Genomic DNA, 26,046 nt, shown 5'->3' on the forward strand with positions numbered 1-26,046 from the left:
ATCAAACATTCATAAAGGCTACCACGTTGTTGCAGCTTCTTTTGAAATGAATATTATTCAATAATAATTCTTCATTAATATTTGATAATGTATGACATCAAAATTATTCCCTCTATTTAGAAAATCATAACAAGAGAATGAATGATACAGAATTATTAGAATATTGATTTTTAATTCATTCTACATTATGTTAACTTTTCTAATAAATCCAACATGAAAACGTGTGGACTTGCATTTTGCATTATAGTTTTTTTTAAGCTGTGTAAAGGATGCAGATTAAGAATTGAGAGAAGAATGTGAGAATTTTGAAGGTATTTCTATCCGTTTTCGCATCCGTTTATATTTATTCGAAAGTCTAGCTTAAGAATCAAGAAGGAAATTTAGCCAATGTTATACCTTTAGGAGGCTTATTGTGTACAGTTGTATATTACATTTTGGACGATTTTTGTACAGTGGAGTCTCCATAACTCGAATCCGCACGGGGAACAAAAATTTGTTCAAGTTAAGGAAATTGCGAGTTATGAAGTAAGGTTTATAATGTATTGCTAACTAAAGGCACGAGAAAACTTGTTCGAGTTTAGGAGACTTCGAGTTATAGAGTTTCGAGTTAAAGAGACTCTACTGTAATATGATTTAGGAGCCAATCAGATTGCTCACATTTTTCATGTTGACGATAAGGGAGTGGTCATAAAGTATCTACTAGAGGGGTGGGGGGATGGAGGATTTTTCCAAAAATCGGAAAGAAATTTCGCACCCCCCTTTACCAAGCCAAATTTTCGCACCACCCCCCCTAAGAAAAATCTTAAATACCCCCGCCTCGTGCAACCTTGCCTTGTTCATAAGTTAGATCAAAGTTGCTTAAATGTGAAATTGGATTTCAAACATCGCTTCTTGAACTTTACAATCTCATTTATATCCTTTAATTTTTATGTTCCTTTTGGGAAATTTCATCGTTGTGAGTGTTATAGCTGAGGCGCAACCGGTTTGCGTCGACAGAGAACATTTAAAACTTTTAACTCTCTCATTTAGCTAAACCCTGAAAATTTATGGTCTTAAAAAGCCTATTTAAAAAATTAGGTGACCCTAAGTGCTTCCTGTTAGCGCTTAAGTTATTGAAAATAAGACTAAAATTTCAAGCTATATTTCTTAAAAATTGAGATTTTTACAGCATGTAAAAGCAAATAATAGATTATGATTGGTGTAGAGTTTTAAAACTTTCAAAAAAGGCTCTGATAAATGGTTAAAAAAGGCTTCATTTTTAAATCAACCTGGTGAGATGTCAAAAAAAATTCCAACGGTATATGATATGAAATGTTTTGACGCACAAGTAAAAAAAATATTTCAGACAAGAAGTCTGGTCTGCAAAATAATTCAGCGGCCTATAACTCGGACCCAGTCCATTTTCAGACATATGTTGTGATGTTTTGGAAACAAACAGGTGTTCTGGAAGTGGGTCTGAGATTTAAAACGTTTCTTACCGACGGTAAGTACCACTGTACCAAAATTTATGTTTCTAACTCAAAAATGCACACTTGCACCCATTATTTTGTTCACACTTTCCCAGGACTATATGGCCTATTTTTGACTGTCATAAAATTTTCAGGTTAGCAACAAAAAAACATCATCAAGGACTCCCATTTTACATTTCCTTGTTCGGAAGAAAAATTTTCCCGTTACATGAAAAATATGAGGAAAAATAATTTTGTTGAATTTTGGATCCTTTAGAGATGAAATTGATGTGGGGTGAAACATGAGCAAAGTAGTAGACTACCACAACAACCGTCATGAGGGATTTGATGCACAAACTTGAAAAGGTAACAATAATCTAACTATAGACCTTATCGGAGTTTTTGATTTTTCTAAAAAAGCGATGCATTGTGGGATTGTTTCGAGTGTATTACAAAAGAAATCTCTTAGGAATTCATCGAGGGAATTCTATTGTAATATAGTCGAAACAATCCCACAATGCATCACTTGTTTAGAAAAATAAAAAACTCCGATAAGGTCTATTAAATTCAAATAATAGATCTCACTATCTATGAAAGAGGTTCTTTGCTTCGTTTATTCTAGGTATTATAAAAGAAATTCTGTGCACCGACAAAACGTTTCTTCAATTTAGATTAAATGATCAGTTAACTCGGATGTCTTGATAGGTGTTTCCCACTGGAAAAGTTTGGCCTAAATATCGTCCACAGTAGAGCATTATACTCCGATTTTTGTCTCCACTGAAAATAATCAAATAAACAAAACCTCGCTGCAAAATTTAATGCTTTTTTGGGATGGGTCCCTATGAATTTTTGAGAAGAAAGTTACCTGAATTTCCGGCCATGAAAAATATGAAAATATCAATCTCCATCGAGTTTCAGTCCTTTATTTTTACCCCCCCCCCTCCCACTGACTAAAAAATCCTACTTGGTCTGTGAGAAGGGGGTGTGTATAATAAAAATAAAAGGTCTTACTGTTGACCGATTTATGATAAGTTTTTGGTTTTTTCAAAATAGATCTAATGCAAATGCAATTCAAAATGTTATTGCTCAGTATTTAACAATTTTGGGTACAGTACCTAATAAGCGTCCTCACCCATGCGTCCAAAATCATTTTCCACTCTTAACTTTCTTATTCAACTAATAAGACATTTTCGCGAGGGGGGGGGGTCTGGCAAAAGAATTATTGGCCAAAGGCTAACGTTATATTCAACTTTCGAAAGAAATTCATGTGGGTTGCGTGCTAGAAAAGTTGTCATGTATCCTAAGGTTTGGTCCCCTACTATAATCACCCCTATTAGTTTGCAAACGACAATTACTTCTGATTCTTTGGCACTAGACTCATAGCGTTTAAAATTTTCACATAGGATAGGATTATTGTTTCAAAGAATTTTAAGTTTTGAGTTTTTTTATCTAGCTTGTATATTCATTAGGTACCCGAGGGTACACATTTTTTTTTGGTTTTCAGAAAAGGGGGAATGTAGAAATCACGTTTGATGACATCATCAACGACGAAGCATTAAATGAGATTGAAAGTGAAGATGCTGATTTAAAAGATTTCTTTCAGAAGGTAATCTAAATATTAGCCTGGATATCACCCAGTTGTAAACATAGATTTGTAAAGCCCGAACGAAGGGCTAGATATAAAGCTTTTGCTGAAAAGTGTGCCGTGGTTAGGTAGGAAATCCTATCTAAGTCACGTGACATTACAATAAAATTTCAGCGATTGACCAATGAGAAGCTTCGCGGGCCTTTCGAAAACAATAGCAACAATATTTTTTCCGATATTCACTTTTTTTTTGCCTGCTATGGCTTAAAACCCGACATCTAGCCCTTTAGGCTTTACAAATCTATGGTTGTAAACTGCTTTCTTATAGGTTTTGGTTTAAGTTGATATCGTTTGCTTACTTCATCAATTTCAAGCAATTTGACATTGAAATGACATGAATGTGGAGCAATATTGGTTAGAAAAAAGGAAAGAAGAACAATTTTTGGTTTATTTTAGCACAGAAGGAGGCATCGGCCTGATATAAAACTAAAACCTTTAATTTTGATATTTTTTGAGTCGACAAATGTTCAGTTCGAGACTATCACAACATAAAATTTTCCAAATATGGGTTCTTAAGCAGTTCATACGTTGAAATTCTCATTGCTTTTTCTAATAAAAGTCAAAAGCTAAATGGAGGGAAGAGACTTACTGTTTTCCTTTCGTGTAACCACCAGATCGAGATTATCAAGGAAGACATTGGCATTATTAAGATAAACATTACGAACGTTGATAAACAACAGAATGTTATTTTGACATCAACCACCATTACCACTGAACAAGAAACAAGAGAACTATTGGATCAAACGATGGCTGATATCTCCAAACGATCACAAAGAACTAAACGTCTACTGAAAGGTAAAAAATGGATTGATTTCACATTGTTTTTTTTAAGAAACACACTTTTAAGAAACATGAGGCTCAGAATGCCTAAAAACTAAGAAACATCTAAGAAACATGCTGAGGCTGAGAATGAGAAAACAACATTTTTTAATTCGGTTTTTTAAAGAACTTTCCAATCCAGCCTTCCATGAGGCTGATTATGTCAAAAAGTTTAGAAACATGTAAGAAACATTTCAGGCTCAAAATGCCGATTTCTTAAGAAACATTGAGGCTGCTTGGTAAAACTAATTTCTTAAAGAAAAAACGTGTTTTGCTTTTAAGCATTTTATTAAGTTTTGAGAGAAACTATTACCTAAACACCATATGGTCCATGGTCCCCATCTCAATTCCTCAATATTTCTCGCCCGTTCGTCACTTTTCTCTATCATTCCTCAGTGTTCCAAACTCATTCCTCAGTGTTTCTAACTCATTCATCTGTGTTCCCAGCTCATTCCTCTGTGTTCCTAACTCATTCCTCTGTGTTTCTAACTCATTCCCCAGTGTTCCTAACCCATTCATCAGTGTTCCAAACTCATTCCTCTGTGTTTCTAACCCATTCCTTTGTCTTTCTAACTCATTCCTCAGTGTTCCTAACCCATTCCCCAGTGTTCCTAACTCATTCCCCAGTGTTCCTAACTTATTCCTAAGTGTTCCTAACTCATTCATCAGTGTTCCTAGCCCATCCCTCATTGTTCCTAACCCATTCCCCAGTGTTCCTAACTCATTCCTCAGTGCTCCTAATCCATTCCCCAGTGTTCCAAACTCATTCCTCAGTGTTTCTAACTCATTCATTTGTTTTCCCAAATCATTCCTCTGTGTTCCTAACTCATTCCTCTGTGTTTCTAACTCATTCCCCAGTGTTTCTAACCCATTCATCTGTGTTTCTAACTCATTCCTCTGTGTTTCTAACTCATTCCTCAGTGTTCCTAACTCATTCCTCAGTGTTCCTAACCCATTCCCCAGTGTTCCTAACTCATTCCTAAGTGTTCCTAACTCATTCCTCAGTGTTTCTAACTCATTCATCAGTGTTCCTAGCCCATCCCTCATTGTTCCTAACCCATTCCCCAGTGTTCCTAACTCATTCCCCAGTGTTCCTAACTCATTCCTCAGTGTTCCTAATCCATTCACCAGTATTCCTAACTCATTCCTATATGTTCATAACTCATCCCTCTGTGTTTCTCAATCATTCCTCATTGTTCCTAACTCATTCCTGTGTTTCTAACTAATTCTTCAGTGTTCCTAGCCCATTCCCCAGTGTTCCTAACTCATTCCTATGTGTTCCTAGCTCATTCCTCTGTGTTCCTAACTCATTCTTCAGTATTCCAAACTCAATTCTCAGTGTTCCTAACTCATTCCTCAGTGTTCCTAAGTCATCAGAGCTGCTTATTCATTCCATTTTAAACGTCCTTTTACTATTCCTCAAGAATGGACATAAATTTTTCTAAAAGCGCCCAAAACCGGTTCCTCGGGAATGAGCTATATTTAGTGATTATAGTTAACCCTTAGTTAACTAATCTAAACATATTCAAAATAAACATTTTTTAACCTTCTTCTAAGATTAGTGTTATTAGTGTTAATTATAATACTCATCTTATTTCATTTCCAAAGAAATCAAGGAAGGGGTAGAAGAAGACCAAGAAAACGGAGACAATTCTTCACATTGCAGAATGAAAAGGTGCCAGGTAAAAGAAAATACATACACACGCTTTTTTTTATAAGAATATCTTCTACCTTAAGGGAACTATTTTTTGCGGGAACTAATTTTTGCGGTTCGCAGTTCAAGATTTAATATTTAATATTTGTGGGAACTTAAAGGGATAATCAGATGGTTTGAGATATTTTGCCTATAGATAGCTTCTAGGATTTTAGGAAAAATTTCTAAATTTTTTGGTGTACTTATTTTCCTAACTAAAGTTATACCACTTTGAAATTTTGAACTTTTGCTTGAAAACAATAGAAAAAAGTGTGAAAAGTCCCTGAAAAGTCCCATTTTTCGAGATTTCAAATTGGCATAACTTGAAAGAGAATTAGAGGCGTGCTGTGAATTATTCGACCTTTGTTTTTCGCATTTGAAACATTTTGCGGGAACTTAATTTTACGGTTTGGGCCTAAATCCGCAAAAACCGCAAAATTTAGTTCCCGCAAAAATTAGTAACCTTAAGGTATAAGAATATCAGGGTGATAATTGGCCAAATCGTAAGAATACCCTAAGAATAACCTCTAGGGTGAGTTTCACAGAATTTACTAAGAATACAGTCATTTTGTATTTGGTTAATAGAAAAAAAACTGCTTCCTTTGTTAGACTTAACTTTGAGGCAGAAATGTAATTTAGCTCAAAATGTTCATTCAAAAGTCTGAAAAAGTAAGAATACGTTAAGAATATTTCACCCTCAAATTTGGCAATTTCTTAAGAATACTTGACCCTCATCCAAAGTACACTATTCTTATAAAAAAAGCGTGTATACCAGGATATACCAGACCAGGGGGGTTCTTGAACAGAAAGGGAGCCGGGGATGTGCTGCTGGTCAGGGTACCTTTCTCACCCCAATGAGTTCCAGGGAAGGGTCGAAAAAAACCAACATAGAAAAATCAGTCCCTCGTAGAGCATCTTTTCGGGAGAATATGGGGAAAATTTGTATAATTTTGGGAAAAAGGTGAACAATTTTGAGAAAATTTTGGTATTCAGTCCCATTAAGGGTAATTTTTTCGCAAATTTGGTTAGAATTTTCAAAAACCAAGTTCGCGGAACATCCCCGTCCGTCAGCAAAGGTAGCACCCCCGAGATACCGGACAATTCAGCTCTCTGGATAACCCCGAAAAAGATAGTCCAAGAATATTGCGTTTTCTACAAGTGGAGCATACCCATATACAAAAATTTCTTGACATCCAACCCAGTCTAAATGAGGCATCTGATTTCAACGTAACGACTGGAAATATTTTTTCTATTCACTTCAGTTTAATGCACTTTCATTGGAGTTTATGGACAATATGACGAGATACAATGCCATCCAGGAACTTTTTCGAGCAAAATCAAAAAGTCGTATCAAGCGTCAGCTAAATATTAGTGAGTTTTTTTTATCCTGAAGCTTCATAATTCAATCACTTAGAAATTTCAACATTATGCTGTCAGATATACCTCGAAAAGGGTCTTAAAGTTTAAGAAACAGTCCTCGTAGGAAAATTGCAATAGGAAAAAATTGCTGCCGAGCTGGAACAAAACATGTTGTTTCAACGTTCATCTATGTTCCAGTTGGGCATTTATGGTGGAGAAAAAGAATTAACATACCAGATGTCGCCACAATAATTTCTCAAATCGGTATCGATCGCACATCTTGACCTTCTTACACGTTTTCTTTATTCTTGTTTTCAGCGAAAAAGACAGAGGTCAGTGATGAAGAGCTCGAAGAAATGCTGGAAAATAAAGAACCCATCAACATTTTTACACAAGGCGTAAGCAACTTTTAGCAAAATAATATTTTCCAAATTAAGTGGAAGTGTACTCGAAAATTAGAATTGTTTTTTTCTATTATTAAATGAGTTGAGTCCAAGTATTAAGATGGGCCATTTCATTAAATTTCTGTTGTTTGAGGGAAGAGGGGGATTTGAGCGAGCCTTTTCAATTCAAAATATTTCTTAGATACGTCTTGGTCCCCCCTGAAAAATGGCAAAAATTGCAAAAAAAAGCCTTGGAAAATTCTTTTCATACATGAAAGTGAGTCTTTTACCCCCTGGAAATTTTGAAATAATGTTTTAGCCCCTGAAAATTCTGCTCGAATCACCCCCTTGAACAATTGTTCGTCCAGCACCTGTGGAATATAAAATAGAATGACCCAATAAAACACCCTTTTTCATTAACAACAATCTTATAAAATAATAACATAGAGGCCAATACTTAAAAAACAATCTCAGCCTAATATTTTAGGAATGGTCAACCCAAGGCCCTTTTTCGCCAACAAATGAAGTAACCCAACATACTACCTTTAAGAAGCCTGAAAATTACAATACAAATAAGAATAACCGACCCCCAGCCAAAGTTTTCACTGATCTAAAATATAACAAGCAACATGCTGAATATACCTACCTGATGATGATCAGATATTAACATATAAAAATAGGACAAATAGCAAGAGAGTAAGAAAGTGTAGTGAGTAGTCCCAAAAATCAAAAAAAAAAATAATAAAGCAATTTCACACTTAGTCCAAAAACCCCATTTTTAGAGACTTTTTGGCCCAAGTTTGCCCAACAAAAAAATTCAAAATCGGGCTCCGTCACATTTTGGGAATTGCAATTTTGCATCACCGTGCAAAAAATCAGAAAAAAACTAATGAGCCAATCCCGAACGAACGAACGAACGAACGAACGAACGAACGAACGAACGAACGAACGAACGAACGAACGAAACGAACGAACGAACGAACGAACGAACGAACGAACGAACGAACGAACGAACGAACGAACGAACGAACGAACGAACGAACGAACGAACGAACGAAACGAACGAACGAACGAACGAACGAACGAACGAACGAACGAACGAACGAACGAACGAACGAACGAACGAACGAACGAACGAACGAACGAACGAACGAACGAACGAACGAAACGAACGAAACGAACGAAACGAACGAACGAACGACGAACGAACGAACGAACGAACGAACGAACGAACGAACGAACGAACGAACGAACGAACGAACGAACGAACGAACGAACGAACGAACGAACGAACCTACCGGGGTAGGTCCAAAATTTACGATTCTAGAGTTCTATTATCTTTTATTTAGATAGTCACAGATACAGATGATGCAAAACGAAGACTGAAAGAAGTCGAAGATCGGCATAATGATATCATTAAACTAGAAAAGAGTGTACAGGTCGGTATCTTAAACGTACCACTTAAATGAAAACCGTTTTTTAATGCGTTTTAACAAATGAAAAATTTGGTTCAGTGGAAAAATACTTGCTAGCTAGTCGGCCTCATCTAATATGAACCCTATGCATAAGAAAAAAATGATAATGTAATGTGATTTTTCATCTAGATCGTAATGGACTCTACATATTCAAATGGTTATAAAAGCATGTAATCTGTTATAGATGCCCCTCAGGAGTTTTAAAAATTAAATATAGTATCTTTATGTTTAGAAGCATAACTAACATTAGAAATCAAGGAAATCTTTACTCGCGTGGGAGAAAAAAAGTCGTTCTTTTGTTTTGAATTTGATGGTCCAGAAAGTGTCGAAAGTACTCTCGGGAATATACCTAATAAACAGGGGGTTTGGAATAAGCGGGTTGGGTGGAAAAATTCTCAAAGCTTAATATGCGGGCTGGGTGGAAAAATTCTCAAAACTTAATAAGCAGGTTGGGTGGAAAAATTCTCAAAACTTAATAAGCGGGTTGGGTGGAAAAATTCTCAAAACTTAATAAGCGGCGAGGCGGATGGAGGTTGGAATAAAAATATCCTGGGTGGGAAATTTTCGAAAAATTAATTAGCAAGGGGAGGCTTATTAGGTAGCAGAGAGTATGGGCGCATATCCAGGAATAAATTTAGAATATGACAGTGAGAGCAAACTTAGAGCTTTTTTTGCTAATTTTAAATAATCTTCACTCACCGTGTTATGAATTTTGCAGCAACGTGCGTATCCTTTGCACCGATCTCCTTCTTTTATGACTTTATATCAGACGATTTCAGCAGTGTCGGTCATCTATCTTCATGAAGAGGAAGTGGGGAGAGGATAATTACAAGGTCTCAAAAGAAGGTTGTCTACTGCTCATTCCGACATCGACTTATAACCTGACTGAAATTCGAGCCGTTACTAGCAACCCTGCGGGGCCCAAGGCGCCGAGTATGCACCCGGCACAGTGACAAGCCGTTACTAGCAACCCTGACCCTACCTAACTGTTACTTATTCAATTCCAAACAACAAAACCCCCGGAAAATTTAAAATGTCGGAATGAGCAATAGACAACCTTCTTTTGAGACCTTGTAATTATCCTTTTCCGAGGAAGTGGACGAAGCAAATACTTTAGGCGTGCAAACTTTCACGAGCAGAAACTTTCGTGAATTTGAGGAAAAAATGTTTTTCGCGAGCATAAACTTTCGCAAATCATTGGATAAAAATGAGAATTTCCCCGAAATTTCGAATAAAAATTGCCTTAACAGTGAAAAATATTTCTTAAATCCACTACAGACGGTTGCTCTCCGACTTTAAAAAGGCATTAAAGAATAATAATATGCCGAAAATTGGATATTTACTACGATTTCGAGGTTTTATAGATTTCCAATTTTTTTGAGAATTTTTCTCGAGTATAAAATTTCGCGAATTACCATGTTAAGAATTTTCAAAGACATTTACTTTCGCGAAAAAGACCAATATTCGCGAAAATAGCGAAAGTTTCTGCTCACGAAAGTTTGTACGTCTAAAGTATACTCTTATCAATTAACCCAAACATGAATTGAGTTGTTCTAGCAGGGTGGTATGATGTCAAATTTATGTACATCTGTGACCACGAATATAATTATTTCAAACATTTGACGTCATTCAATCTTGGTAAACTTACGCAATCTATAGCTTTGTCCCACATCATATATATGATGGCAACTGGCAAATCCCTGAAAGAGAAGAAATAGATATTTAGATTGAAATTTTATGCGTTTCTTATTTTTTTTACAGGAATTGCACTCAATTTTTAAAGATATTTCAATTCTTATCGATAAGCAGGTAAGCAGTATATTATTACTCAGGCTTCATGACGATAATTCGAGTTGTTGCCCATTTCGATGATTCCCTGAGGGGAAGCAATTTTGACTCGAACACACAAACTGACACTACTAGTCTGCTACCGCAATCGGAGGCGAACCGAACGATATAGCTATCATAATAATAACAACTAGCCGGTACCCGGCGTCGGTTTAGCTGTTTGCTGAACGCATTTAAAGTCCTTTGAGATGTTGGGAAGGTGGCTTAAACACGATGAAATCAAAATTAAAGGAAAGAATTCTCTTCAAAGTTTGACTCTATCCCTCCCGGGTGACGTAACTTTTAACCATATTTTGAAAAAGATTTTTGTGGCAAAAATGATCAGAAAACAGAAAGGGCGTCATTCCCAAATTACACCATACCGGCGACCAGCGACGTCCGAGACGGCTCTGCAATTAGATTTTTTTTCTCGCTTCGCTTGCGTTATATTTGCCGTAGTTTTTGATGTTTAGGAAAACTTTGATGTCAAGATAAGCGGAGTGAAGTAATAGATATGACACGCGATTCGTCGAAAAAAAGCAGCCCGGGGGGGGGGTATTTAGGCAAGAGAAGGGTATGGGTATGGGTATGTGCCGGCCTTAAGGGTGCCTTTTTTGAAACATGGCAGTTCGAAAAATCGGAAAATCAAACTTCAGTCCCACTAAGAGTCGGTAAAAATAGGGAAAAAAATTCAACTTTTTACCCCCAGAAAGATAGAAATTTAATCAAATTAGTCCCAATAAGGGAAGTAAACTTCGCAAAATTTCTCTCTAGTCTAATTTCTTTCTCTTTAGTCTCGCTAAGGGTCCGAGGGCCGAAAGTCAGGCAGCTAGGACACGCAGCTAGAAAAGCGTGATAGCGAATTTTTATGTTGCTTTTTATAAACCTTCGTCATAACTTTTTGAATTTAACAATGAATGACTTAGATTTACAGCAATATAATTATCGACATGTTTATAAGTCCCTTTTTACGAAGAAAGATCTCTTGTTTATACCGCCTTTCGAATGTATTGTTAATGTTGCTGTTTAGTTGTTCCAACAAACTTGTCTTGTGATTCTTATGTTTTAAATGTTTTAAATTTGTTCTTTTCTATAACAGATTTTGTTTGAAGATTTTCTTTTGTTTTGTTTTGTTTTGTTTTGAAAAGAATTCGAATGTCTCAAATCAAATAAGGTCGTTAATTACATTCGAAAACATAAAACAAAAGAAAAGAAAGAAAAAAAAAGAAAAAGTCTAATCTATCAATCAAAACAAAGTCTTTATAAAACGGCGCGAATCTGATTTAACACATTTGTGGAGCAAGAACTAAAAGTTATCTTTTGGAAGAACAAAAACATTGCGTGCGAAAACGAAAGTATAACAGACAGACAAACAAACAAAACGACATACAGAATACCGCTATTAATATATAGATAATAATAACTAGGTCACAGCGTGGATCTAAACCACACTGAAACGACCGCCTTCCATCACGCATCACGCATCACGCGAAAAAGCGCGTGCACGTTTAACGCCTACATGTCATCTCCAGTACATTTTAGATTATTCATTGAAAGCAGAATACAATATAGTCATTTTTCACGTCTCGATTATTCAATTCCGAATAGAAGACATTCAGGGAAAAAAAAGAGAATCACCTGGGTAATCTAGTTAAAAAACCCGAAAGTAAATGGTAGACAAAGTAATGAGCCAAGGCAAAACGAGATTAGCGTACCACTATGAAAGAAACCGCCTCCGGCGGTCGATAATAATAACAACGATATATTTCACAGTATCTCCAAAGTTTTACAATTGGCTCTTCACCTGGAAATTGAGTATGATTAATATATATGTAGCGTATAAAAAATATGATGTTCATTAAAAATACTGAGACCGGTTGTAACTAGAGACTAGAAGGCTAAAAGTTGGTAAAGCCAAGTACGTTCGATCAAATACCGTTGTAGAGTAATATGAGCTTGGCAAAAGTAGACTGAGTGAACGTAGTGCTAGTGGCTTGTGCAAATCCGGTGTAAAACCAAAGTTTGAATTTAGATTAAGCTATGAAATACTACAAAATTGATACAACTATTGATAACAACTAATAGAACTAATTCCTCCATGGACAGTAAAATAAAGTACGACCAGACCAGGACGCTAGGTAGGCTGTTATATCTAGGAAATTAGTAGAGTAAATACGATTGACGAGGGATGTAAGAGTGACACAAGAGTATGACTTGGAATTGCAGAATGTCCAGGAGTAGTAAATATATAAAATATCATTAGAATAACTCAAAACTAATTAAAATCAAATAATTAAACAAATAGGGGATAGTTGCTCTAAAGAATAATGACCAGATTTTAACTACTGCTACTGGCTACGGAATAGGGATAAGTTATCTACCCGAAGGTAGGGGAGGGCGCCACTTATTCTCCCTGGATTGCTCCACTTACCCTCGATCCTTCTCTTAATTGCTGAGTATCAAGTACCATATTTGTACTAAGTACGAATCTTTGGTATGAGCAGGCAGAGGCCTGATGCTCTTCCACTACACTACGGTTGCTATTCTATTAATATCCTACCCGTATCAAACTTATGAGGTACACGCTTTTCATTAGCCTATACTAGACGTCACCCGCGTTTTTTCTACACAATTAACGTCTATTCCACTGTTTCGAATATTTTTCGTTTTCGGGCTCTAAACGTTCGATTTTTTGACGTCAATTTTAGCTTTTGAAGCTCCTGAAGTAGCGAAAAGTTTTCATAGCAGTGTTTGTTTTCGATTTCAGGGTGATTTGATAGATCATATCGAGACGAATGTAGAAAATGCAACAGAATATATTGCGAGTGCCATACCGAAGATTCATGCTGCTGTTCGATATAAAAACAAAGCAAACAGGGTACAATGTAGCTGCATGTAGTAATAATTCTATATCTGTATTTTGCTACTGATAGATAACAATTTGATTTATTTTGTACCTTTTACTTCCAAGTTATGTATGTTGATCTTTTAAATACGCATTATAAGCATTTTATGGTATTTTCTCGTTGCCAGCTAAAACATTAAAAGCAAAATATTATAATTTTCGACTTAGTTTTGTGGATGACCCCTCAATCTACGAGAAATTTAATACCAGTTCATGATATTCACGACGTAATGTTTTCTACGGAAAGACGCCGGTTGTTGCCAGAAGTGGCAATTTTGATACAACTTTTGTCTAGTTTAAATCTGCCACTACTGGCTAAAACCGGGGTATTTCCATAGAAAACATTACGTCATGAATATCATGAATATAGTAAAATAACATGTATGTATGTTTTGTGATATCTGGTTATATTTCTCTTTCTTGATAGAAAAAGATTATGTTGTTTGGAGTTGTTGGAAGCATCGTACTAATCATAATCCTTGTTGTTGTTATGAAATATGCACGATAGCGAAGATATCAATGAAATGAGTCTCCTTGGTAGGATTTGAAGCCTATCAAATCCTACCAAAGTTGCGCGGCCTAGCGCAGTCCGACTGTTTTTACACAAATGACAGATTCAAACTAAAATTTACACCTAAATGTCGAAAAATACACTCGAAAACAAAGGAGTCGCTAGATTCAATCCATCGTTAAAAATACGGCGCATATTTTAACGCTTCACTTTTTCTTGCTTGAGAAAGGTTAAAGATACGATTATAGCCATTCGGTTTTAAACTTCATTGGAAGATACACGTTTGTTTTTAAATAGAAACTATACAAGAACAGGCTTTGATGGCCATAATATTAAGAACAAGTTAAGAACATTTTAAGGCTTTGTGAACACTAGAACATCCTATTCCTTAGAAATACTCACAAAATGGTGAAAATAAGGACGTTAAAAACGATTTTAGGCTTAAATTCAAAGGTTAAGAAAATTTTAGATGTTCATAACCAAAAACGTGTAGAATTTTTAAATCTTACTCAGATTTAATTAGGCGGATGAGAAAGTTTTTGAAATGCTTTTTCTAAATCACTTCGTAGGTATACTGTAGTTATTAAAAGATTTTTATAAAAATGTCAATATGTTATATTTGAGAGATTGTGTTGAAATATTGGCAGTTTTTTGAAATTTTGTATTTTACCTAAGACTTAAGTCTCCGAATTTAATCCTTGTCAAAACTAAATATAGCTAAGTCAATTTAGAAAGAGCATTTTAACTATATATTTTTACTTTTATAAGCATAACGTTCACAAGCATACGCAGGCTCAGCTTTTGGTACCTAAATAATGGCTCTATTGTTTGAGAACAATAGAATGCTAAGCATAATGCGAGCCTGATATAGGAACAGACACTTGCTTATAAAAAAAACATGTACTCTTCACGCTCGCCGTTTCAGAATAAATTTAAACTGCGTCTAAAACTGCGTCTAATATAATTAAAATTTTATTATGTAGGTAATGAAAGTTTTTTCTAAAATTAATTTTATATTGTAAGTATCATCTAAAATTTGTTAGTTGATAATTCGTAAAAAATGAAAGGACCTGTATTAAAATTAATTCTTTGAAATGTTAAATCACATATAAGACCTTCAAAGTAATTTTAATTATCAACATGAAAAATATGAGCAATCTGATTGGTTAAAAACGCGTACATAAATGCTGTATTTAATACAGATACAAGACGTACACAAATACAAGACCGCGTTCAAAAAAGAGGGCCTGGTAAGCGAAAATTCATATTTCGTACAATTTTATGATTAGAAATATTTTTATTTTCTTAAAATTTTTTTAAATATTTTCTCTTCGCTTCCAATACACAACACCTGATCGAAAGAATCTTTTTAATGACAATTCGATTCTTTTTCGAATTTTTTAATGTCGATTTCATCTAAATAAAAGTAAAAGAAGAAATATTGGAAGAGAAAAACAAAACAAAGAAGAAGAGACAAAATGGAGAGAGAAAAGTTTGTTGATATTTTTCAAGTTGATGATCACACTTTTACTCGTACAATATAGGATATATTTTTCTCGTTTAGAGTTTTCTATATTTTCCTCGCTTAAAGACGAAAGATCTGAACTCAAAAATATATCCCATATTGTACTCGGTACCGTGTGATAACTATTATTTATTTTATCGCTATGATATAATCTTATAAGAAAAATTAAAAAAGGATGGTGACTAAATTTATTATAATCTTAAACTTTTTAGTGAGAATAGCGACTAAATCAAAATATTTTTATTGTAAATAATAAAATGCAAAATATAACTCATTAAAATAATACTTCTTTGCGTTAATCTTGTGGGCTAGTAAAATATTTTACAAAAGTAACAACAACACAGTATCTAACCTCTGATGACAAGATAAACATACTGTATATAAAATAGTTTAAAAATAAACCACCTTAAAAAACTACACAGTTTGTTGGAAATCAAGAACTTATTTACGAATACGAATTTATTATAGGTTTCGTTTCTAAATAAGAGTGACATCGTTTGCTTACTCATCAATTTTAATTCACGAGCCTTTTCACATTGGATTGACACAGATGTGGAGCAAGATTGGTCAGGAAAAGAAAAAACATTTTTTGTTCATATCAACAACAGGAAGACACTGTCCTGATATGAAATATGTGTTTGATATGAAACAGAAACACTTATGTAAAAATACTTAAAACCTTGAAAAAGCAACAAGAAGATTAATGCTCAGTAGTAGCAAGTAAACATTATCGAACAGTTAAACCGAGGAGTCGGGGTCACTCCCCCGCCACAAGCCTTTTCTAAGCTCGTGAAAATATCTGACATGGCTGCAAATTCACTAAATTTTGATATTTGTATGTCTTTTATTTGTCATTATTAGGCGAAAATAAAAAAAATGTAGTGTTTCCGGAAACCGTCCGGGTGAATTTTTTTTTCTGACCCGGCCGCAGACTATGGGTTCAACTAAATAGTTCATCATAAAGAAAATCAAGTTGACCAATAAAGCTATCAAACGTCGTTTGGTTAGATATTCCCGCTTGTAAATCAAGTTTTGTTTGTTAGTAGTCGATGCATTAGTATTCAGGGCTTAGTTCATACTGTTTGTAAATAAAAGTTACCTTTAAAGTTCTATTTCAATGATCTCGCGTGGACTAATTTTCGCGAGACGAGAATTTAAAGATTTCGCGTCGATTAAATTTCGCAAACCAAGGGTCTTTAAAATTTTCGCGTGCACTAAATTTCGCGAAAATGGCCTTCTTTATTTCATTTCACCACTATATAAATTGTAACTAGAAAAGAAATGTCTTTTTTAATTGAACAAAGGCATACAAATTCACTCAAATGCTTTCAAAAGTTGAACTCATATTTTTTTTTAATTGTAAAATGTTATCTGGATTTCGCGAACTTTAATTTTCGCGATTGTAAAATTCTAAATAATTTCGCGTGGACTAATTTTCGCGAATCAAAGGCCTTCAAAATTTTCGCATGGACTAAATTTCGCGAAAATGGCCAAAATTCGCGAAAACCGCGAACATTAATCCACGCGAAAAAACCAACTTTTCGGCCGGCCGGATGAGAGCTTTTATCCTTCACCCGCATTCCGGAAACACTACATTTTGTTATTATCGCCTTTCCATCACGTTTTTTAGGGTGCGTTTTAGAAACAGAAAGAAAGTTCTGTCTGTTATTAAACCTGCCTGATAGAGTCAAATTTTTGTTTAAAGTTGGTTCATGACAGGGGTAATCTTTTTAAAACTTAAGAAGGGGAATTCCCTGTCAGTCGCAAAGTTCAGGATTATTGTTACAGTAATGAAATTCTACAAACCCCAAAGTCCTCTAGCTTCAAACAAAGTAACATTAATTTGTCAAGGTTACTGAGTCATTGATAGAATATTGAATGGTTAAACAGTACTGCAGAATGGTCTTGTTGACATAGTTTGACGTATGTTCCATCTTTTTAAAATCCTAATCGAAAAATCAGCGAGATGATGACAATTACAGTGTATTTTATCAGAATTGAATATAATTTCAAAAGAATACAAATTAAAATGTCAGAAATAATGTTCAGTGGATGATGTTTTAGTGAAAGTTTAGGGCAAGCTGTTGCATCGCGAGTTACTAATGTTACTCATTTGCTAAACATTTTAATTCATGGAAAGTATAGACGTTTTTTTATAAGAATAGTGTACTTTGGATGAGGGTCAAGTATTCTTAAGAAAGTGCCAAAATTGAGGGTGAAATATTCTTAACGTATTCTTACTTTTTTAGACTCGACTTTTTTACAAACATGAGAAATGATCAATTTGAAAGTTTTGGACTTTTGAGTGAATATTTGGGTTAAAATTACATTTCTTCCTCAAAACTTCAATCCTTCTCTAACAAAGGAAGCAGTTTTTTTCTGTTAACCAAATACACAATGACTGTATTCTTATCAAAATGTGAAATTCACCCTAGAGGGTATTCTTACGATTCAAAAATTTCTCACGAACTCTTATTGCCGAGATATTATTTAGTCAGTCAGTATATGGTACCCTACAGGAACTTTTTGCTAACAAAGGTTTGGGGAGTTTGATACAGGATTGTATCACAAATCAGCTGGGAGCAGTTTGGAATTACTTATTCCTGATTTCTTTTTGAGTTTGAGTCTTTTTGAACTGAGGATTGGAGTATGTTTATTTGACATTAAGTAGTTCGAATTTAACTATTTGGAAGGTTTGGGTCCCTAAGACCACGAAAATAAAATTTTCCACTAGAATAGAGCATCCAAGGATTATGGAATCCTTCATTGAAAGAAGCATACTTTGTCTTATCCAAAATGAGCATATTAGTCTGGAATGAAATATCCTACAAGGCTCTAAACTGATTTTTTTACGCTATACGTGATATGTCGTTACGTCAATGCCTTAAAATAAGCTCAGATAGAGCCCCAAAGGATTAATAATTCCATTTTGCGAAAAGTTGGGGCTGGGGTTGGGTGCACCACTTCAATCGCTTTAAATTGGAGTTTTTAATCCTAAAACGCTCGTGAAACCGCACTTTTTGGTATCTGAGAATGTTTTAACGTAAAGTGCAATTGACTTTTGATTGATTTTAGATTGTAATCAGCCCATTTTAACGATGAAATGTATCTTTTATAATTGTTCAAGTTCAGAGATGTTTTCCGGATGGAATTTCGGATCCAAAAGAGCTCTTCATAATTGTTTCATAAAATATGGAGATCGTGTGACATGTTGAGACCATCAGAATAAATCCAAGAGCCACGTAACTCTCATAATTCCAAAGTTCATAAAATCTAATATTTTGGAATATTGAATCCTTCTTCGCTCCTGGGACCAAAACCAAAGCTCTAAGCTCGTGTGCTCCACCTTTTTGGAAGATTTCATCCCAAAATCCTTGTTGAAACTTATATTATTCAAGAAAAACCGTTTTTTAGAAAATTCAATGTCACGTTTTCGCCAAAAGTGTAAAAAACACCGACTTAACACGTCTACCAAAGAGGCACAAAATGTTAAAGGGACGCTGTGAACCATAAGATCCACAACATTAGATGAACGTCAAAACAACGTTGTGTTTCCTTCATTATAAAAAGGGTTTTCAGGATCCTGTTAGGGAATGAAGAAACTCAAGTTGAGTAAAATCAGACAGATATGTATGAATTTTGGAATTCCAGCTATTATAATAATTATTGAACATTTATCGCTACCATTTCTAAAAAGGACTTTTTTCATTTTCCACCCTGTAGTTACTTGGTTAGGATTAATCATTGGAGTACAGTATTGGTTCAGTTATATATTATTTTAATGTTTTTAATTAATTTGAAAATCCTAAATGTTTTATCCGTCTATACTTTGAGCTGATATTGCTTTTTGAAATAATAATTTGAAATATTTTAACTCAATACGATGTTATAAGGTTAAGAAGGAGGATTTAGCGTCTCAGCATCCGAAGCAAATTCGATTGTTTATTGGGCGGGGGGGGGGGTGCTATATTCGTTATTTTGAAATTTACATTTATATTTCTATTTTACTCCAAACCAAAACAGTTGCTATAGACATCCTCGTAAGCCTTTTACCCTCCCCTTGAGATACATGTTTTTTATGTAAGCACAACGTTTAAAAGCATATGCAGGCTCAGTTTTGTGTACCTAAACAATGGCTCTATTGTTTGAATACGAGGGAGTTTATCTAAAGAATCCTGGATTACTAAAAATAGACAGACAAAAAAAGAACGACAAATTTCATTAAGAACGACAAATTTCGCCGTCCATAACCCCGCCCGAAAGTGACTGTAGCACACTTACGTATTAATTCTCCTTTGGTTATCACGGGAATTAAAGAATGACAAATCAGGCATGCGTGTTACAATGCAGAATTCTTTAGAAGAACAGACTGTACAATAGAATGCTAAGCATAATACGAGTCTGATGGGGAAGAACACTTGCTTATAAAAAAGAAACTGAAACTATCTCTGTTTTTTCAAGTTGTACATTTTAATCTGATCCAAAATTTCTAAATTACGCAACCGTGTTGTCTATAACCTATAAACTATAAGACCAGCTCAAAAAAACTAATCTTGATTATGAAGATTCTTATCCAAGTTTTATGAAGATACCTTATCCTTTCTTTGCTTTATTTATGATAATGTAAAATTCCCTTTAGTTTTAAAACTTTTTTTATACGGTCTTCTTAGAGATTGCCAAGTAATGATACTGTACGGTGGTATTGCAAAATTGTGGTGAAGACTAAAGACTAAAGAGCAGTTAAAGAGCGTAATAGAAGAGAAATGTTCGAGAGCTTATCAATCATTTATCAAAGCTTCTATTTTCTAAATTTTTGCCCTTAAACAGAATTAGAAGAAGCGCTTCTCGTGTTTTGTCTTTGTTAAGAATTTTTCATTTTATAAATCTCTTTTTTATAAGCGTCAAAAAGGAATAGTTAGAACTGTATGTGACGGTCATAATTGTAATTTTAAAATTTCAAATAATGATATGCTGAATTGTGACTTTTGACTTAATCTTTCCCTCAATACTTCTTATAGCCATTTTCTTCTATTTCAAACAAGGAAGTTTAAAAGATGGAACAGAACAACGACCTCTAATAAAAAAAATCATGGAGTTTCATGTTGTATACAGTAGTTGGAGCATATTGGAAAAAAAGAGAGAAAGCGAAAAATATAGAAAACAAATGTGAAAAAAATTCTCATCATCTTCTTAGTTCTTAGCGAGAAGAATGGAAAGAAGTTGAAGTACACAGTGAAGAAAGAAAAAGGGAAAAATAAATTTTTCATCAACAGACATAGGTAGACAAAATTGAGATAAATTGTTAAAAAAAGAAGAAAAAGAGCAAAAAAATTGGTAAAAATAATTAAAAAGAGTATATAGAACTGAACGATAGTGGACCAAATACAAAAAAAAACTAGAGGACGCTATTTATAAACACAGACAAACATTGAGTGAAAAAGAAAGTTGTAACAAACATAATATAACATAAGTTTCATTCTGCTAGTATTATGAGTTTCGGTGCAAATTATATCTGAGTTAACTTTCGCTGATTCAAAGTCGCAAACGAAAAGTCTATAATTTGTTCGAATTACAGAACTTTTTTTTCATTATAAAAAATAGGCATTATAATTATGAAGGATTTATTGTAACAAGGACTGGCAGCATAGTAAATTTTGTCAAACTTTCAAATTTCCTTAGCTTGCGGAGCTTGTTTATTATAAATAAGATAATAGTTTTGGAAGGTAGTCGTGAATCTGAAATGATTGAAATAATGGTGGAGTGGGAGTTTGTCGGGTTTCAAATCAATTCACACTGTGAGAGGAAGTGTTGCTTTCACAAGCGTTCATTAATCTCAATAAAAATACTAAAATTCTTCAAAGTCTGTATCCGGGTGGTTGAATTATTTTTAACAGAAACTATTTTTCATTTCTCCTTTTTTCCGGACACACTGTAGATTACTAGCTTCAAACACCACGGTTCTATATTGTTTCATGATTTAATGAATCAGATTATTAATCCTAAAACAATATGGAACCGTGGTGTTTGAAGCGAGTACTTCACAGTCCGGAAAAAAGGAGAAATGAAAAATAGTTTCTGTTAAAAATATTTTTCCCTTACTCCTAAATAAATCTTCTTGACAGAAAATGAGAAAATAAAAACAAATAAAATAAAGAGAGCTTTAAAAACTATATAAAAAATTCAAACACCTCATAATATAAACATTTTGGTGGCAGAAATAATATGGTCAATGCATCTACAATGGAATTCAAAAACTTCTTGATACCACTGGTCCTTGTATTTTCCGTTATACTAGTGGTTCTATGGATACTTGGGAGATGTCGATACAAGGTCTTCCGCAAATCAAAACATTTAAACGGTGACATTGTCGTGACACTCGATTCAGGATTAACTGTTAAATTTTGCGACTTTATATTATACTGTTGCTGGAGTGCCAACGACCGTTCGGCAGATATAATCAAGTTTTACGACAAGATAAATGTGATCAGTTTCCAGACGGCTGTTACCAAAACTGCAATGGATGAATGTGTAATTTGTAAAGAACCTTTCGATACTAATAAACAAATCTGCTCGTTTAAATGTAATCATTTCTTTCATGTTTTGTGTATAGTCAAATGGCTTGCTGAACAGAAAAAATGTCCTTTATGTTGGATGGATATCGCAACAATTAAGGATGGTTGTGGAAGCTCCAGTGATACGTGTAACACCAGCCAACCACCAGATTTGATCGTGGTTGCTTCATAAAAAATAATATTGTATTAGCTGGAACTACTAACAGAACGTGGATTTTACATTTCGGATCTTTATTGAGATGGCAGTGAAATTGAGTAAGTGAGATTGAGTCTTATGAATGCATCCACTTTACTTCCTGGAACTATGTATTGGATTCAAATGAATTACAAACATATCAACCTATCTTAAAAAAACTGTCCAAGGGGATCGGATTTAAGTTTTCTAGGGTCAATCAAGGTCGAATTTCTGAAACCATCGTATACGACATACGACTCAAAGATACAGGAACTTTTGACGTCATTAAAAACCTGGTAAAGTCCAACCCAATCCTCTCATGGTTGTTAGGGTACGATTAATGTATGATCAACCAAATTTTACCTTTTAAACAATCACCATCTGTGATGAGTCGAATGAAACAAAGTCTCAACAAGGCTTAGTATAGTTTGGTGAAAACAACTAATGTAGCATAATTAACAATATATGAAAAAAAGGGAAAGAATTATTACATATAATTATTTGCCTGCTTGTACAAAGCGGTAAAAAGGTACTGTAGTTTATGATGGTATTCGTTCAAGAGGCAGCGTAAATAAGAAATTGTACTGTTGCTATTTCCAGTGATACGAAATATTATGCAGTTTCTTGTTTTATCAATACTTCGTTTGGTTAAAGCAAAACATGAGAAAGAAACTTGATTGAAAACTTTTAGCAGATTCTCTGTAGAATCTTGCTTGCTTGCTTTGGAAAAATAAATTGTTGAAGAATAATGTTTTCTTGCACGTGATTCAAATTTTTGTCAGAACCTACCTTAAGGGGATTTATTTTTGCGAGGACTAATTTTGGCGAAATTAGCGAGCGAACTCGAAATTCGCCAAATTTAGTTCCCACCAAAATTATTTTTTAGGTCATTCTCCAAATTAAGTTCTCGCCAAAATTACAAAAAATGCTACCATCCCATGATACAAAATAAGGAAAAGATTCTTTACCTTACAAAAACCACTAAAGTACCAGATGCACCACAAAAATGTTTCCTTCTTTGAACTTGATTTTCTCGAGTTTTATAACTATCGCAGTCGCGATAGCTATTGTACAAATAAGAGCATTTCATTGTGATTAAGTACATAAATCTTAGAACTTTGGCCTAGAAAGGGTTAAAAATCTTCATCAAAATCACTTTCATTTGTTTTATCGAGTTTATCTTCAGATTTTTGGTTCTAGACTAGATAGTCAAAGTAAGGCTTAATTTTTTCCTTAAGTTGAAATTCAACTTTCCTTTATATAACAAAAGGTCCCTTTGACAGCTAATTATAATTTTTGATGCCTAAAACAACAATACAGAATGTATCATGTGATTATGCTTCTGTTTAATTTGGTAGGCTGATTTAAAACGTTTTCAAGCACACTTTTTGAATGTAGCTTTTTCTCAACTTCAGTTGAGCTAGAATCTGACAATGTCTGTATGTCTGTATGTTCGTCCGAAAACTTTGGGGCAGCTTGGAGACTTCAAAAATTGTTCGATTTGGCTGAAATTTTGCACACTTGTTCCTTGGGTGAATATCTGGGGGACTTTTTTCATTTTTCAAAAATTTTAATTTTTGTGGCCTAGTGACGAGTTTTTCGCCAAAACGAGGCTAAAACTTGGGGCAGCCTGGAGACTTCAAAAATTGTTCGATTTGGCTGAAATTTTGCTCACTTGCTCCTTGGGTGAATATCTGAGGGTGTCTTTTTCATTTTTCAAAAAAATTTGATTTTTGGGGCCTGGGGGCGAGTTTCACCGAGTGAATATGCTATCATTTTAGTTAATATGAGTGGTGCATAATATCTTGAAAGTGGAAAAAAACCCAAGGAACAAGTGTACCAAATTTCAGCCAAAACGGACAAAGTTATAATATTTGCTACCTAATACTTAATATTTGAAATGTTACAATTGGGCTTTCGAATAACAAAATATCTGAAGTTGAGCCCAGTGTAGTGCGCACGTTCCACTATTCATTCAATGTAGTATAAGTTTTGATCTAATGAACCAAATTTAATAAATGACCCTACAAAATTTAAGTTAATCATTTTTCTTCTCAATGGAAAAGAATTCGTTCTTTTAAAATTTTTAGAGAGAAAATTCATTTGAAAGAGAGAAACCTTTTTGTGGCGCACCCGGTATTTTATCATTTAAGAAAAAGCAATGTAATTTGAGAATTCACAAAATATATTTTTTCCTCTTTAAAAAATATCATGATATGTACAGTCAAACATACAGGAATTCTGAAGTTAATAAAATTCAATAAATTCTATCCAAACAAAAACTAGATTCCACAAAAAAAGTGAAAATATTTCATAAAATACCTTGCTCAAGATACATTTTTATAAAAAATTATGCATCTAGGTAAAATCAGCTCATTGTGAGGTGGTAGCAAAAATGGAGAGTAACAAAGAATTCGAAAATGAATGACTTACTTTATTCTTTCCACGTGTTACCTCTCTTTTTATACTACTTCTAACTCTGACAAATTTCCACAGAAGTCTCAATATTTCTCTCTAAATCTTATTGTTGATTCTGTTGCTGGAATTTCTGCATGAGTTTTTCATCTTGCATTGACATGTTGGTGAGTTTCTTACCAATCCTCTCATGAATGTCCAAATATTTGGCAACACATCGGTCCAAACATACTGATTCTCCCTTCGTCAGTTCACCCTCTTTATATTTTGTAGCGATACATTTCTTCTGACATGCACCTGTTAATCTGTAGAAAGCAATGGATAGAAACTAACATGGCGTTGTCCAAGATTTGTGCCCACTTCCTTTATTAAAAACTTCAATGACCCTCTCATCGAAGTTTTGCAAGTTTTCACTTTTGTAAAATCCAGTTCGCATGAACAATTAAAATTGGAAATGGAAATTCCTAGCAAAGCGAAAGAAATTATATGTGAAAAAGAACTAGATTGGCGAAAAGGACAAATGCAAAGAAAAGTGTTTTTATACCACGGAAAAGATATGGAATCATGTATTATTATGTTTACACCTACCTATTGTACATATCTGTCATCATTTCAACTTCTAGTTCAGCAAGAGTTTGCATACTCGCTTGACTCATATTTGGTACAGCCATTTTATATTTTTATATCTTTATCACTTTCAAAAATATTTCTATAAAAAAATAATACTCATTTACTTTTGACATCATGTTTAAAACGCTAAAAGAGGAAGTTTTCAGATATATGAAATTGAAGAAAGCAAGCTGAAATCACAAGGATTTTTTTGGTATCTTCTATTAAACTTATACTATGTCCTCGCAATCTATAACTATAAGCTGTGGTATTTGTTTACCTGGTAAGTTTAGCCTCAGCCAATCATTTTTACGTTTCACTGTTTTCCATTCATTTGAAATAAAACTGTAAAGTCTGTCTCAAAATAACCTGCAGTGGAGACGGATAAAGCTGTAACTATAACTCAAAAAAAGGACTTGTTTTTATTATTTTTTGATGGTTTTTTAAGTCAATGATATGTATCTTCAATTGAATGAATTTTTTTGAAAAAGTTTTTCACTTATGTTCTATAATATAATAAAAGAACCACTCGTGTGAAAATGATAATTACAGTACAATTATTCAAAAAGTTGATTTTCTTCTTCTTCATTTTCTGATCTTTTTAATTTTTTCTTTTTGATAATATTCCACTCCACTCTTTTCAACAAGCACAATAGCCTTATCTAGTAATTAGAATTCTATAAAA

The 26,046-nt window shown here is 34.1% G+C and overlaps 2 protein-coding genes across 2 annotated transcripts; one reads left to right on the forward strand and one right to left on the reverse strand.

Moving 5' to 3' along the window:
• Positions 1-234: 234 nt before the first annotated feature.
• Positions 235-14,707, forward strand: LOC136824244 (syntaxin-1A homolog). The gene is made up of 11 exons (XM_067080414.1): positions 235-311; positions 1,726-1,814; positions 2,953-3,054; positions 3,708-3,888; positions 5,521-5,594; positions 6,868-6,976; positions 7,283-7,362; positions 8,697-8,786; positions 10,584-10,631; positions 13,417-13,527; positions 13,982-14,707. The coding sequence occupies exons 2-11, from the start codon at positions 1,785-1,787 to the stop codon at positions 14,060-14,062; spliced, it is 906 nt and encodes a 301-aa protein (XP_066936515.1). The 5' UTR covers positions 235-311; positions 1,726-1,784; the 3' UTR covers positions 14,063-14,707.
• A 9,797-nt stretch (positions 14,708-24,504) lies between these two features.
• LOC136824247 (mitochondrial import inner membrane translocase subunit Tim10-like) lies at positions 24,505-25,485 on the reverse strand. Its single transcript, XM_067080418.1, has 2 exons — positions 25,341-25,485; positions 24,505-25,057 (listed from the first exon to the last, which is right to left on the reverse strand). The coding sequence occupies exons 1-2, from the start codon at positions 25,421-25,423 to the stop codon at positions 24,859-24,861; spliced, it is 282 nt and encodes a 93-aa protein (XP_066936519.1). The 5' UTR covers positions 25,424-25,485; the 3' UTR covers positions 24,505-24,858.
• Positions 25,486-26,046: the final 561 nt, after the last annotated feature.

This window comes from Clytia hemisphaerica, unplaced genomic scaffold, assembly GCF_902728285.1.
Source record: "Clytia hemisphaerica strain Z4C2 unplaced genomic scaffold, Clytia hemisphaerica genome assembly, whole genome shotgun sequence".
In the NCBI taxonomy this organism is placed as follows: Eukaryota; Metazoa; Cnidaria; class Hydrozoa; order Leptothecata; family Clytiidae; genus Clytia; species Clytia hemisphaerica.